Raw genomic sequence first — 16,088 nt, 5'->3', positions numbered from 1 at the left:
TCTCTTTCCCTCCTCCTCCCCCCCCCCTCTCCTTCTTCCTCCTCCTCCTCCTCCTTTCTCTGGCTCATCCTTCTTCACCTTCTTCCCCCTGGCCCCCCTCTCCCTCCCCCCCAAATTTCGTCCCCCGGCTCTTTAAGAAGCGGCCTGCGATTTACATAGCCCCACCCAACCAGTCCGGGAGCAGGCCCTTCCCGGCCCCGCCCCCCGCGGGCCCTGAGTGGCTGGCCTCGGACTGAATATTCAAATAGCGCCGGAGGGGCGGGGCCCGCGCTCTGAATGAGGTCTCTCTCTCGGCGGCGGCCGGGCTAGTGCTGTCTGCAGGAGGGAGACCTGAGTTTGGGATGTGAGAGCCCGAGGTTCCCAGCGGAGCGGAGGGCGAGATAGACAGGGAAGGACGCGGCCGGGGCAGCCGGAGCAGAGGCGCTCGGAGCAGGGCGGCGGGGGACGGAGAGCCAGGGCGGCGGGCGGGGGAGAGCGCAGCCCCCCGCGCTGACCCGCGGCCGCGCTCCCGGGCCAGCCTCGCTCTCCGCCAGGCCGGGGTCCCCCCGCGCCCAGGCTCCGCCGGGCCCCTGCCCCGGGCCCCCCGCCCGGCCCCTGCCCCGGGCCCCCGCCCGGCCGCCTTCGCTCGGCCCTTGCCCCCGGGAGGGAGCGCGCTGCGGGAGCATGCGGGGCCTGGCCCGCTGGGCGCTGCTGCTGGCGCTGGCCGGCTGGGGCCGCGCGTTCGTGCCCCTGGCCGACTTCTACCCGTTCGGCTCGGAGGCGGGGGACGCTGTCACCCCGAAGCAGGACGACGGCGGCTCGGGGCTGCTGCCCATCTCGCTCCCGTTCCCTTTCTTCGGGGCGGGCCACACCGGCCTCTACGTAAGTAGCCGCTTTCTTCGCTCCGGGGAGGGGGCGGCCGGTCCGCGGGTGCCCGAGGCCGCCCGCCGCGCTCGGAGCGGGCACCGCCAGCTGTCATCGCCCGCCGCCCGGGGAAGCGCGCCCGGCCCCGCCGGCGAGCCGGGCGCGTTCCGGAATCTGGCCCGGAGGCCCGGAGGCCAGAGGTGGGGGGCGGACAGTCTCCCCCGGGGCCGCCCGCGCCGGGCGGAGGAGGGACGCCCGCGGCCCGGGGAAGCGCGGGGCTCCGGAGCGGACCGAGCGGCTGCGAGGAGGCGGCGGGCGGCCGGGCAAGCGAGCGGCACCGGGACGTGCCAGGCGCCGGGGAGGGAGGAGGGAGGGAGGAGGGACCGGGCAGGGCCGCTGGAAAGAGGGCTAGGCTCTGGCTTTTCTAACTCCCAGGTGTGAATTTAGCCTTTGGATGCGCGAGACTGGCAAGAGAGCCCTAGGAAACAGGGAGGCGCCCGGGCAGAGGGGCCGGGACGTGTCTCCCCTGCCCCCCCTCCCCGCGCTGCCCCTGCCAGCGTAACTAGGAGGATGCTTTGGGGAGAGGGGGCAAGGCAGCCTCCGCTGGGTAGGAGTGGCGGGGCTGGAGCGGGCGGGGGGGGGGGAGCAGAGCCCCCTCCCCAGGAGCGAACTGGACCTCATTTCGCAAAAGCCATAGACAGGAGGAAAGGTTTGCGGGAAGGGGGGGGGGGGGAGAGAGAGAACGTGTGACTTTCCAGAATGTCCAGGGACCGATTCCCCCAGATTTCTGATTACTCTAAGCTCTGTTGCTATGGTAACGGAAGGGGGAGGGGTGGGAAGCAGAGAAAGTTTGGCAAAGGGAGGGGGCATTAAAAAAAAAAAACCTACTCCCTTACCCTTGTGGATTTATTTCAACATATACGGGAGACGGTGTACTAGAGCCAACAGGGTTTGGAAACTGAGGACCTGAGTTCAAATCCTGCTTCTGATGACCTTAGGCAGATCCTTAAAAGTTCCTAGCTTCTTCCCATCGTCTGCAAAATGGGAGAGGGTGAAGAATAACCTCTGAGATTAGTTCTACCTGCACATCTGCCATCCTGATCATTAAGAGCCTACTGTGTGCTGGGTCCCGGGGATCTCAACCCCGATGCATTATGGGCACAGGTGCTGACGCTCTTGGGGTGTAATGAGGAAATGGGCACCGTCCCCGAGGACAATGCGAGAACTGGGGAGGGGAGGCCCCGGCAGCTGCTCCCAAGCAGAAATCATGCACTTGATGAGAAGGAAGGCTTCCATAGGGGAAGGCTGGGAGCGTAGAGGATGATGGGAGCAACAGTTCAGAAAGAAAAGAGAGTGAGGGAAGAATAAGGATCAAGGATTTATTTTAGAAAGCATCTGATCCTTGTTTTTTTGTTTGGTTTTTTTGGGGGGGTGGGGGGAGATTGAAACTCAGCCAGCTGAAAGGACTTGGCCAAGATCACCCAGGCAACAGAGGGCAGAGCTTCCTCTGACTCCCAGCCCAGCTTGTAGCCCTCTGCTAGGGAAGAGAAGAGGCCAGCCTCCCTCACGTGCAGAATTCATGAAGAGGCCAGAAAGGGAAGCAAGAGCCAGATTAGGAACGGCCCCTTCAAGGGCAGAATGACTGAGCAGGCAATGGAGGGCAGTCTCCCAGGAAGGATGGCTGGGAAAGGGGATAGTGTGGGGGGCAGGGCAGGGGCGCAGGTGAGAAGAGAAGCAGAGCCTGGACAGCAGGAGGGGAGAAGAGGGCGGGAACAAGATTGCAAAGAGGGAGCAAAGAGAGAAGAGGGGAATCGAGGTCAAGATCACCATCAGGAGTGGCTGAGAGGGGGGTAGGGCAGAAGTGGGAGGCAGGGGTGGGGGACAGGGAGAGAGAGAGAGACAAGGGAAGAGAGAGGGGAGAAAGAGAAAGGGAGAGGGAGGGAGGGAAGGAGAAACAGAGACAGACACAGAAAAACAGAGAAGAGAAATAGCTGGGAGATTCAAGGAGCAAGAGGGAGACTAAGGGGGTGAGCAGCACAGCATGTGCTCCTTGGGGTGCTGAGGCAGCTGAGCTGGTTGTAGTGACTCCGGTGACCGACCATGGTTCCCCAAAGCCCTCCCCCCCCCCCCCCCCCATTCTTGGCTCAGTATTGCTCTAACCCATCAGCTCAGAGTTCAAAGGGCGGTAGAATGTAAGCGCCTTGAGGGCAGAGCTTCTTTCTCCTGTTTGTCATTTTCTTCAGTGTCTGGAGCAAGGCAGATGACTAATAAATGCTTCCTGAATGGAAGTAACGGAAGGGAACCGACTGTGCCCCCCCCCCTCGTGTTTTATGGGATTGCTCTCAGTCTCTCATTTTCGTCTTCCTCTCATTTCACTCCAGTGGGTTTGGCAACTTCTTACATTAGCAGGGGGTACAACTAAGGTGGGGTGAGTGGATCTCTTGTCCAGGCACTGACCCCTGAGGACCTGCTTCCCACCCCCAGCCCTGCGTACTGTAGCGATGCAGAGATTGTCACCCCCCACCCATGATATGGGCTTCAGGCCCCACCCCCGAATCTCCTAACCATGATAGCCCTGCCCTGGGCACCTCTCCTGGGGTCACAAAAGTAGGGAAAGCGGAGCGGGCCAGGAAGACTTGGGGTCTAACATCTAATAGCTGCGAGCTCTTGCCCTAGTCACTTAACGAGCTCCATCTGTAAAATCAAGGGTCTAGATTCAGGAGCCTCCAAGGGGCGGTTCCTGCCAGCTCTAGCTGGAGCATCCTTTGCTCCCTCCTCTCCTAATGGAAATCCAGAGGGAGCCCTTCCCAGACTGGGCTCCTGTCCCCTCCCCCCGCCCCCAGCCAATGAGAGCCCATCCCGCAGATGACTCAGAGACTGGGCTGAGAAAGGCCTTCTCTTGCCTCGGTGACTTGGTTCCTTTGGCCGTCCCTTTTCCCATGTGCCTCATGAGGGAGCCCCCCCACCTAGTGCGGGCACCGGCCCGGGCAGGACCGCGGAGCGGGGCCGGACGAGACTCCAGCGGGCCCGCGGCCAGGTTACGAGGCGCTGCCGAGGCGGAGAGGAGCTGGCCCTGGCCTCTGGTCCGGGCCGGGAAACTCGCCGAAGCTCCTCCGCTCAGCGGCCGGCCAGGCCAAAGGAGGCGTCCGTGTGCTTTATGTCAGGGAAATGTTTTCCACGAGAGTGCGCCGGCCCGACGGCCAAAACATTCTGTGCAAATATTTGCGAACATGTGTGCCAGGGGGTACTTTCCTGTCGAGAGTCCTGGGTGAAAATATTAGGAAACCGCTTGGCTCCCCCGGCAGTCCGGCCAGCAATACCTGCGGCTGCCAAGGCAACGGAGCAAACGCTTCGAAAGTGGAAATATCTGCCGGCCAAGCGCGTGGCTCCAGCCGGAGCTGACAGTCTGGGGATTAACACAGCACGGCCCGGAAGGGTTTTTCCCTGTAACCCAGTTTTTCTTTGCAGAGATCCTCCGGCCGACGTAGACGGCCTCCCGGCCTCTCTGCCTCCTATTTGTTCAGTGGGGAAGAGAATGAACTCCTTTAAGGATGGGCGCCCCCGGATACCTTTCCTGAAACCATTAGCAGGGAGCGCGGGCCAAGTTAGGCTTTGCAGAAGAAAAGCAAAAGGGACGAAGGAATTGGGTCAATGTCTACAAAGTCCAGGTCTTTGTCAGGAGTGGGGAGCGCAGCTCGGGCTGGGGCTTGGCTCCTTCTTCTCTGGTTTCCATCCCTCCTCACTCGAGCTGGGAGCTTTCTCTCTGCCATCTCATCTCGTACTGATTTTTAAACATTTTCTCTCGTGAATGTGCCTTATCCTATTGTGCGCATCCTATCTGCCCTTCTCAAAGCTCCATGAGATCAGGGACTGGGTCTCGCTCGGTTTGTATCTTCCCAGCCCTAGGACAGGGAGTTGCGCTTAAAAGCCGCTTTGGTGAACAAATGCGACGATCCCAGCACCCTCGGTACCACACTGAGCCTTCCCCCGGCTGCGCAGTTCCGAGCTCCCTCGAGCCCAGGATGCCCAAGCTCCTCCTACCTCCTGGCCCTGAAACCCTAGCACCGCCCCCCCCCACGCCAGGCTGGCCCATGTAAGTCATGTTACATTAATGAAGAAATCTCTCGTCAGTCACTGATCTACAAGTACGAGATTGGGAGGTGTCGGGCCCTCGAGGAGAGCAGACATTTGGACATTAAAAACAGAGGTGGGGAGGTCGAGGGTGCAGGCGCTGAGGAAGCACTGACCAGGGTCAGAGGGCAGAGGGGCATGTTCTGCAATAAGGGGCAGATGGGGGGGGAGGGAGAAATATTCATCCCTCTTAGTCATTCACAGATCATGGTCCCCGCGTGAGCGCCCATGCTAAAGGGAGGCCTTCGGCCTCTGGGGACCCTCACAACTGGGAGGGGGGACCCAGCAAGTTCTCAGGCCCCTTCCAGATGCAAATCGATGCTCCTGGGACCTTTAGGTGCCTCTGGCATCTTACAAGTGGTTGTGAGATGTGTGGACAGAGTCACCGGGACAAGCATTTATTAAGCGCCTACTCTGTACCAGGCACTGTAAGGGGCAAAGAAGGGCAAAGCCCAACAGTGGCTGCTCTCAGGAGCTCACAGACTGAGAGGAACCTCACCAGGGGGAGGAGCTGCCCATGTTTCCAAAATCTTGGGTCGTTCCACATTTGCACATGTCAATAATACGTATATGAGTCTCCGTCACCACAGATCCCCGGCATCCGCCATGTTTGACATATAGTTAACACTGAAAAATGCTTCCTGATTGCACAGACAGACAGACAGATGGACAGATGAATATATGGATGGATGATGGACAGATAATGGACGGATAAATAGATATTACTTGAATAGATGGATAGAAAGATGGGTGTGTAGTTAGATAGATGATGGATGGATGAATGGATAGATAACTACTCTGTCCATACCCTGTAGTATGGGGTTGGGGGGGGGGGGGGGCTGGTTTGGTGATCTCATGCCTCCCTCTACCAAAGACCAGCCCCTTCTCCCCAGCATATGGGCCTTCAAGGCTTTTCTGGGGACCTCGGTTAAGTAACTTGCCTGGGTCTCACAACCCTCACATAAGAGACAAGATGTGGGTCTGGAGCAGGGCCCTGGCTCTGAGGGGGCTATCCTGCTGCTGTCTCTTTGAGCCTTTAGCCCACAGGGATGAAGAGAAGGTCCGGGCCCAGGGCTTCCTTAGCAGAAGGAGCTCAGAGGGGGGTCCCCTGGACCAGATCCTGGGGCCTCTCGCCTCAGAGAGCCACCTGGGGGCCCCAAGTGGCTGAAGGGCAGGTGTGTGTGTCTGTGTGCAGTTTTTCTGGGGGCTGAGTGGGCAAGAAACACCCAAACTGTCCTGGGGGGGATCCCCACAGCCTGTGGCTCTCTGGGGCAGGAGCTCGGGCAGGGCTTCCTCAACAGGAGAGACTCCCTAATGAGCACAGTCAGCTGTGAGGGCCAAGAAGCTCAGGGGAAAAAATGCCCGTCATAGGCCCGGGGATGGGAGTAGTGGGACGCAGCCAAGGGGAGAAGGGCTTGGGGGACGTGGAAGCCCCCAAACCTCCATGTTGGGGGGCAGGACGAGCAGTAGCCTGTAGGGACTTCCCACCCCAGAAGGGGTCCAGGACCCCGCTCCTCTCCCCCACCCTGGCCCTCCTCCTGCCCCTGCTGAACGTGCTCTCGGCCGATGAGCTCACTCACCAGGAGGTGTCAATGACTAATAAGGACGAATATTTGCTTCTCCTAGAGAGATTGACGTTTTAACAGGGGCTCACATGGCAGGATATGGTATGTCAGCAAACAGGGAAGGGAGAAGGTGTCTAGGAAGCAATGGGGGGCTTTTGGAGCCCCCCAAAATGGGGCAGGAGCCAAAGCAAGGACTGTGGTGTCCGAGGAGCTGGATTCTAATCCTGCCCTGCCTCTTTCTGCAGCCATGCTCTTGAGGATGTTCCCCCAGGCCCAGCCTGGGATCAGAAAGGCCTGGGCCTGAATCCCCCCCTTAGGCATTGTCCCCCCTCTGGGCCCTCCCCTGCACTGTTTGCCTTAGTTTCCTTTTCTGTCAATGAGTCCTGGCCTGTTTTAGGGCCGAGGTCCTCAGATCCACAATGCTTCTGGTCTGTGACCAGAGCCCCAAAGTGAGCATCCTCAGATGGGAATGTCTAGTGTCCTTGTCCACCTGGGAGGATGACCCAGTAATTCAGAGACTGACCTTGTTTTAATGGGATCCCCTGCCCCCAGCCCTGCCCTCCTGCTGCCTGGCCTCCCTTCCCAGCTGGGCCTCTGGGATGGCTCCAAGACTGAGAGCCCAGGCCGGGAGATAGACGTCCTCAGAGAAAGGGTCCACTCCAACTCCCTGCCTTGGGGTCTCCTAGAGCAGCTTCTGCTTGGGGGTCTTGCTTCTCTCCAGGGGTCTTGCTTCTCTGCAGGGGTCTCGCTTCTCCCCAGGGGTCTTGCTTCTCCCTGGGGGTCTTGCTTCTCCCGAGGGGTCTCACTTTTCCTTGGGGGTCTCGCTTCTCCTCGGGGGTCTCACTTCTCCCCAGGGGTCTCTCTTCTCCGCGGGGGTCTCGCTTCTCCTGGGTTCCCAGTGCGGACGCTTCCTTTGCTCGTTGCTGTTCTGGGCTACTGCTGGGATGCCGCTGGGAAGAGCCTATCTCTGAGACCTGTCAGGGTGTGTGAGGTTTTCCTCAGCCAAACGGGAGGGAAGAGAAGGAGGCTCTCTCTGCTGCTGCCCACCCCTAAGCAGCCCCTCTCGTGCACTTGCTCTGCGGCACTCACACCCTTGGCCCTGCCCGGCTGCCACCTTGTCCCATTTCATCCCCGACTGAGCCCCACAGGGATCTACTTTCTATGTGCTCCCTCCTTGTGCCGGTGACTTATGTTGCGCCACTGCCGGGCCGCTTCACTGGGCCCAGATTGCCCAAGTCCGTGGCCTCGGGGTGTTTGCCCCAATAAGGCGTCGGGGCCACATGCCCTGGGTAACATTGGCCAAGGTCCCTCATGGCTGATAACCTCAGGGCCGTCTGGGAGAGAAGGGGAAGACCCAACGGTCACCTGTGCTTCTAGGCCTCGGCTCCTACATCCGATGGGGAGAGAAGGAAATGCCTTTTCCAAGAGATCCCCAAAATGTGCTGAAATTCAGAAAGTCCAGGTCTAGAAATCAGCTTTAACGAGATTGTCCAACATCCTAGGTTTGTTTAATTTAATAAAGACCCCAAAGACTTTGGTCCCATTTCGAGTTCCTTCTCTCCAGGCTGGGGGCCTCCCCCCAGCTCTGTCGCATTGTGTGGGTACCAAGGGACGGCGCAGACTGGCCCGTGGTCCTTCCTCACTCTTGCTCCCTGACCAGCCCAACCTTTTTCTCCTCTTTCCTTGTATATCCCTTCAGACTTTTTTCCCACTAATCCCGTCTGTGGATTAGCGCCGGCTCACTCCCACCTGCTCCCTTTGCCCTTTGGACCGTCTTCGGTTCCCAAACTATGGATTCCGTGGCATTTTGTGACTCGGTTCTATGGGGGGGAGATTTAAAAGAACTTTGACATGACAACTTTTCAGAACTGCTGGGAGCTGGACCCCAGCTTTCTCCTCATGCCCCCATACACCAACTCCTGTCGACCTCTTCCAGAGGGTTCCCATTGTGGGGGCTCAGAAAGCATGAATAAGAACCACCTGCTCCCAGGCTCTCGGTGCCGATCGCGCTGCATGAGCGGAAACTCCAGACTTAAGTCTGGAGTCAGCCTCCCCCGGTGCCCATCCTTGTCATGCTCCCACAAAGTCAGACGCAGGCCCTTCACTGGAACTTTCCCCATCACCGTCTAATGTGCTGGTTCGGAACCCATGCTCTGCCCATTTCCAGAGTCCCGGTAGCTCATCGCTCAGACCCTTCCTTCTCTGCACAACACTCCAGGCCCAGTTCTCACCCAGCCCCATCAGACTTCCCAGAACTCACTGATGTTCTTCAAAGAGCCAAGAACTTGCGAAGTGAATCTGCCGGCCACGGGCAGCCGCCTGCCCCAACCTCTTCCTCGCACAACTGTGTCCCCCCCCCCCCAATGACCCTAGAGTCTGATGGGTCAAATGTACAGAAGGGCCGCCTCTATCAGGACAATATGGTGCAACAAGTTCTGTTTTCAGTGATGTGGTGGGAGCTGGGGACATCTGCTCGACCTCAGGAAGCAGAACAGGGGAGGATTATGGGGAGCAGAGTTAGTGATCTCGGGAGGAACTTACGGGGGGTGGGGCTGCCTTCCCAGAGAAGGGGCTGGCTCGGGCTCCTCTCCCCACAGGCTTTAACAAAAGCTGGCTGGCTACTTGACAGCTAGAAGGGACATAAGTATGGGGTATCCTGAATGGCCGGGAGGTCCTTTCCAACCCTTTGTTTCTGCGACTTTCTGACTTTCTGAGTTGTGCTCAGGAAGAAGGGTAACTTCCCCACTACAATGACAAGGACCTGGCAGTTTTCCCTGTGATGTTAAAGATGCTTTCTCAATGCCCTATGGAAAGAGGCGAGGGTTTCCTTCTTGTCCGAGACAGTCAATGATACCATCTCTTCTACTTTCCATGGATTTTCCCTCCAATATATTTTTCTTCCCTAGACCCAACGACGTCAACTTTTAGTTCCTAAGAGGGAGAATTTGCTTTAAGTGTTCCTTAAGAGGTAAGCCTGTCACCCCCAATGTTTTTTTAGAAAGAAATCCACCTTCCACCAGGAGGCAGAGAAGAGGTAAAGCCCCTGCCCCTTGATTTTGAGAAGTCAGCTCATCATTCAGTCTCCAATTCTGGAAAAGATCTTTGCCTTCAAAATTCTCCAGGTCTGAAGCATCTCTGTCCAACGTAGAAGGTCCCTATTCACTCCATGATTCCTCAGGCTCCTGAGATTGAAAAAAAAGAAACTCTTTGCTTATCTGTATCATCCATTAACACACTCATCAATGGGCCACTGACCTTTCCCTGAGAACAGTTCTCTGATAATCGGATGTTCCATGATATGGGCTTGGAAGAAAGGTAGGGAAGGAGTGTTCTCCATCATTAGAAATTTGCAGGCAAATGCTGGGCCACCATTTGCAAGGAGTATTAGTAAGATTATATTTTGATCATGGGTTCAACTGGAAGACCACTTTTTCTCTTAGTTTGTCATGAACAAAATATTTAATCAATGAGTCAATCACCAAATGTTCATTAAGTGCCTACTATGGCCTTGCAATCTCGCCTCTGCTAAGAAAAACCCTCAGTGGTCTCTGGAGGCCCTAAATTGCACAACTCTGAAGCTGGATCTGTTTACCAGACCTGGTGATTCCTGGGCACAGAATGGCGGGCAAGGTGAACAGATCTGGATCTAGAAAAGAATTAAGCATCATCTTTGGACAAAAGTGAGATCTCGGACTCACGGGTCTAGGGCTGGAAGGACCCTCAGAGGCCAGTCAGATGGGAAGGTTGAGACTCAGCTTTGCCTGTATCCCCACCCCTTATGTGTGATCTTCTCCCAGGAGAATGTGAGCTCCCTCAGGGGGAGCTGACTCGGTTTCTCTTTTTTGTATCCCGGTTGCTCAGCACAGCCCATCAGAGGGGCCCAATCAGTGTTCCCTCCCTTTATTCTCTACCCCCCTCCACAGCTATCTACCCTTCCAAATAACCATCCATCTGTCCATCTTTCTCTCTGATGTCTGTCCATCTAATTGTCCATCCTTCTTTCTATGTCCATCTGTCCATATTGTCCATCCATTCTCTATCGAATCTGTCAATCTGTCCATAGCTGGTCATCATCTGAGTCAGGACATAAACTCGGACCTTCCAGCCCTCAAGCATCCTCTGAGCTGCTTCCAGAAAGGTGCAGGCTGGACCACAGACAGTTCCCGGAATCCGTGCTGCCCCCGAAGGGTCGCCTGCTCCAGGGCTACAGAGGCCTCGCTGACCCTGTAGCTTCAGGCTGCGGCTCCCCTGCCATTCTCCTCCTGCCCGGCCCCCTTTACCAGGGTCCAGCCAGCAGACACAAACAAGACTCCCTCCTCTGACTCATCCCAACAGGCCGGGAAGGGAGAACAGTTTCTTGGCAGCACCTTCTGAGATAGGAGGTGGGAGACCAGCTCTCCAAGGAGGGTCTGTAGGTAGAGAAACACACACTCACACACACACACACACACACACACACACACACACACACACACTTGCACACAATGGAGCCAGTGTGTTCAGAGAGATTAGGGAGCCCGGCAGGAGTGAAGCAGCCGTGGTTACTTGGGGCCCCCAGATTCCCGTTGCTGAGAGAAGAGGCAGGAGAGGAGAGAACGGGGCTGACCCCGGTCAGTGGCAAGACTAATAAGCAAGAGGGCCTAGAGCAAGAGGACAAACCTTTGGGAGTCAGAAATTTAAGTCAGAGACAAACCCAAGAGCTCGGCATCCTGAGAGGAGGGGGCTCAGTGCACGTTCGGCCGCTCCCACAGTCAGGGATCCCTTGTTCAAGACTGGCCTGAGCCACAAGCCAAGATGACCCTGGGCAAGTCAACTGGTGCAGCCGCTTTCTAAGCCTCTAAGTGGCAGGAAGCCCCTTCCCAAGGCAACCACAGACCCCGTCCTCCCCCTCGGGACACTGCCAAGCACCAAGAGCTCCAGGACAAAACGGAATCGGTCTCCGCATCTACTTAAGGAAAACAACATGAAAGAAACAAGATCATTTGAGGGAGGAGGAAACCCCAAGATCTAGAAGGATCAAAACCAGCTCCATGGCGTCGTGAGTGTCCTTTCTCTCCCCTGCCCACTCTGCCTTACCATGGTCTTCGCCTCCAGAGTAAGGGCTCCCTGGTTAGAGCGTAAGCTCCCTGAGGGCAGGAAGTGTTTCTCTTTTGGCTTCACGGCCACAGTATTGAGCACCATATGTGACACTCAGTAAAGGCTTGAGCTTTGGTCATGGATTGATCAAATGAGGCACCTGGCCTAATCTCTGCATACGGTAGGCACTTAATAAATGCTTGTTAAACTCAAAGAGAACTACTTGTGCCTCCCGAAAGCCCCAGCATCAGGCAGAACTGGGGTCCTCACCCTTTGCCAGAATCCTCCTAATCCCAAAGGTCACCACAGCAGAACTTCCTCTTCCTCTCTGCCATTTGTCTCATTTCCCAACAGGCCTCTGTTACCTGATTAGAAATGCTTGTCCCCTTCAGTATCTGCTTTAGGGGAGACTGGACTTGGAAGTCCTCGCCAACACCGTCCAGCCAGGTGGTGGGTAGCCCCATAACCGACAAAGAGGGGGATCTCAGACCGAGGTCCTCCTGGCTCAAAGTTCTCTGCCCCCTACACTGTTAAAAATGTGGCTCAGGGCACACTAAAGTCTTCTTGGTCTTTTTTTTAAATATGCAAAAAAAAAAAAAAAAGCTCTTTCCATGACTTTTCCCACTTTTTTTTTGCAATTTTACCCTCTAAAATATCTTGAAAGTGAGTGTCTGAGCATGTGCCTGAGCCTTCTTGGTGGGTTCTAGGTGTGGGACGATACAAAAAGCCTTCATTCAGCCCTTCTGGGTGCCAGGAGGGTGCCCAGATTTGGGAACCCAAGGCCCCGAGTTCAATCCCTCTAGAATACCACCTGCCTTCCTCCAGAAACGGCTCCTTGCTCTGGATGGGGCACGAGGATCTGATGAAAACATCATCCTGCTGGCTTTGAGGCAGAAAATCCTTCCTCTCTGTTGCCACACACGTGTGCTCAGCCTCCTCCTCAGGACAGGCTCCCCAGCAGTGAAAGAGACAAAGGCAAGGTGGGCAAGTGCAGTTCTTCTCCTTGCCTATCTCTGACCTGGCATTGGCCCCTTACTCCTAACTTCTGGTTCTCTGGCTGCTTCTCTCTGTCTCTCTGTCTCTGGGTGTGTGTGTGTGTGTGTGTGTGTGTGTGTGTGTGTGTGTGTCTCTCTGTCTCTCTGTCTCTGGGTCTCTGTGTGTGTGTGTCTGTCTGTCTGTCTCTGTGTGTGTGTGTGTGTGTGTGTGTCTGTCTGTCTGTCTCTCTGTCTCTCTCTGTGTCTCTGTCTCTCTGTCTCTATCTATCTATCTATCTCTATCTCTCTCCATCTCTATCTCTGTGTCTATCTTTCCGGCCCTGCCCTTTTCTGCATCTCCCCATATCTCCCCATGCTTCTTCTTGTTCCCTCCCCACTTTGTTCTGTGTCTGCTCCTTCCATCCCCTTTACAGAGCCCACAGCCTCCGATCCTACTTCCCGCCCCTGAACTTGTCACTCCGCCAAACAATACACATTCATCCCTTTCATCTTCCTTCGTGAATCCTGTCTTTATTCCCCCGGCCATCCTCTTCGGCCTCTCTGATCTCCTTCCAGTTTGCCTTCGTCTCCCCAGCGAAGGGCAGGAGTCCCTCAGAATGCCCACCCTCGGGGTGCTGACCGCCGCACGACACCGGCTGTCCCAGAGACAGCAGAGCCTCCGCTCAGTGAGACGTCAGAGACGGGCAGAGAGGGGCTGGCGGGGAGGGGAGGTGGCAAGCCTTCCCAAGAGGGAATCGAGGAAAACTTCAGCTCTGATGATCTTCTAAGGCATCTTAAATTCAACATGGCCACCATGGTTCTTCAAGGTCTAAGGTGGCCAGAAACGCGTTAAGGGAAGACAAAATCGACCATGAGAACTTTTAGTTTGGGAGCAGAGGTCCTCCCAGACTGTTCTCCCTCAGTGCTCTTCTCGCAGGGCCTGCTGGTTCTCTATCGGTGGCTCTCCGGGTGGCAGAAGGGGACCTCGGATCTTGGATCTGTTTTACCCGTCGCTGCCCAAAGGTCCCCAAACCCCAAAGGCAACAGTAAGGAGGAATCTTATTTACTCTGAAATCTCCCCAGCCCCCCCCCCTTCCCTGAAAAAGAATCAATCCGGCAGGTCATGCATTTTTAAAACCAAATTCTTCAAATACCTTGGGGAACTGGGAATTTTTATTATTTCTTTTTGGCAGTCGAGAGAAGGGAATGAATGTAAGCATGTGCCCTTCTGGGGCTGGTCCTTAGAAAGGGAAGCGAGACCACAGGGTTGGAAGGGCCTCTAAAAATCCCCCAGGGCTGAGCCATGGAAGGTGTGGCTGAGGCTTCCCAGGTGTGAGTGGGGAGAAAAAGCCCCTCAGCTTCCTAAAATGGGGGTTCAGAGGAAAGTCCTCGGGATCTCGGGACTCAAAAATGGAAGGCACCTTGAGGGCCGTCCAGGCTGAGGCTCATTCACAGGCCCTTTTCTCACTTCACAGAGGAGGAAACAGGTCCCCTGCCCAGTCCCCAAGGGAGAGCTTAACCCTTCGGACTCTGAACTTTCTCTTCTTCTCCTTATCCCCCCCCCCTTTCTCTCCTCACCTACTGGCCCAGATGATTCTTAGCTTGGGAGTCTTTGAAGTCTTTGGATCCTTGTTTTCTGGCAACTTCTGTGAAACTTAATTATGATTTCAGCAAAAATGTTTATGCAAGAAAAAAATTCAGGAAAATGAACTGAGCCATGGTCCTGTTAACTTAACTCCCCTGTTAACACTGGGAGCCACTAATTTCAGTATTTTTTCCTGAGGTTTCATCACTGAGATCTTATTTTCTTTATTTCAGTTTTTCTCTTTCAAAAAATCTTTTCATCTTGTGCTCACACATTGCATGAATTGTGTATTATGGGAAAGAGGGAAGAGAAGTAAAAGAAAGAAGCGCACAGGGAGGGAAATCGGACAAACTACGGTCCCCAAATCACCAACAACAAAAATGCAAGTGGTCAGATTCCCACAAACTGAGGGTGTCGATGAGAACGGTCTTAGGGGGGCCAAAGGACATAGAGCATTTTCATTTTAAAAGTGGAAGGGGCCCTGAAGTCAGGAGGACCCGAGTTTAAAGGTGGCCTCAGACACTTATGCTTCCTACCTGTGTGACCTTGGGGGGTAGAGGGCCAGAGCTCTGGAGAGTCTGCTTGAAGCAAGGATACCTACAACAAGGTGTTAACTCAGTGGAACTAATGAGATGATGCTTCTCTAGTTTACATATATGCTTGGTACTTATGGTGGTGATGTTAGGGTTCTCTAGTTCACACATATATAATATGCTATGATGATGTAATCATACCAAGGTATTTAAGGGCTGAGAGGCCTGGAAATGAGACCCTCCATCTTTGACCCTCCTCTGGGTGGCTCCCCTGCCTCCTGCCTCCCCCACTAAGATCACTACACTTGGGCAAGTCACTTAACCCCAGTTGCCTCAGCGATGGATGGATGGATGAATGGATGGTAGATGGATGAAAGTGGAAGGGGCTCAGAGTCCATATAATCCATCTCAGGGGATGTGAGAGTTTAAGGATCTGGAATCTAAGGATCAGAAGCAGAATCTGAACCCAGATTGAACCCACAGTGAACTTTGGTTCTGCCCCACTGGAGTTCTTCGAGTCAGGGCTGAAGGTAACTCATTACAAATACCAGAGAGGATCATTATCCAGGTGTGTGTGATGAGTGACCGCAGAGCTGCCTTCCTTCTCCCACTGTGGGATTCTGTGAATTCCTAGGACGAGAAGATTCTGTAATTCTTCCAGAAACCTCCAAGTCCTGACCTCGGTCTCCCGGGACAGATTGGCTAAGTCCGCAGAACAACCTGCGACGAGGCTGCGGATTCCATTTGTGACGTCTCTAAATGGGGGGTATCTGGATGATGATGGATGGTGCTGCTGAGAAGTGTGTTTTCAATAATCCCACAAGCTGATCGGATGTCGTGGTCTTAGGGGAAGCAGATGTGGTGAAGGATCTCATTACATGACATGCCGGGCCCTACGTACTACACGCTCGGCCTGTTTTAGTTTGGGGCCGTTTGCTTCCTCCGATGCTGGGGCTGCCCCTGATTTTGCAAGGAGTTCTAAAGAAAATTCTCGAGAGGCTCGCTGCGCTCGCTAGTGCTTTCTACTTTTCTCTCGCTTGAAGCGGCCCATCAGAGGGCCAGGCCAGGTCAGGTTTTGAGGAGCTAAAAGCTGACCCTGAAACTGCAGCCAACTTGCAGTCGTCCCATTCTTGAGTTTTCCCAGAACAGATCCACACTGACGTGAGGAAAAGGAGGCCTCTGCCTGTGGTACACCCGCCGATGGGGAAGGCATCCCCTAGAAACTGAGCAGCTCCTTCCCTAAAATGGCCAGCAGGTGAATTATCAAGATCAGGGCATGGGAAAGGTTCTGATGATTCCTTCTAACGGCTTGGGAATCATGGCTTCTTTTGAGGTGGCCCTTGTTACAGGGTCCGCTCTCCACTTCCAAGAAGCCGTAAAC

At 55.3% G+C, this 16,088-nt stretch overlaps 1 protein-coding gene across 1 annotated transcript in view; it reads left to right on the top strand.

Moving 5' to 3' along the window:
• Positions 1 to 262: 262 nt before the first annotated feature.
• The window catches only part of SNED1 (sushi, nidogen and EGF like domains 1), a 67,738-nt gene continuing 51,912 nt past the window's right edge, over positions 263 to 16,088 (top strand). Inside the window, exon 1 of the mRNA XM_031957480.1 lies at positions 263 to 861. Coding sequence (XP_031813340.1) covers positions 664 to 861 — 198 coding nt within the window. The 5' untranslated portion in view covers positions 263 to 663. The remainder of the gene's footprint in view (positions 862 to 16,088) is intronic.

The sequence above is a fragment of the Sarcophilus harrisii genome, chromosome 3 (genome assembly GCF_902635505.1).
Source record: "Sarcophilus harrisii chromosome 3, mSarHar1.11, whole genome shotgun sequence".
Classification (NCBI taxonomy): Eukaryota; Metazoa; Chordata; class Mammalia; order Dasyuromorphia; family Dasyuridae; genus Sarcophilus; species Sarcophilus harrisii.
This window is presented reverse-complemented; position numbering and strand designations above follow the sequence as displayed.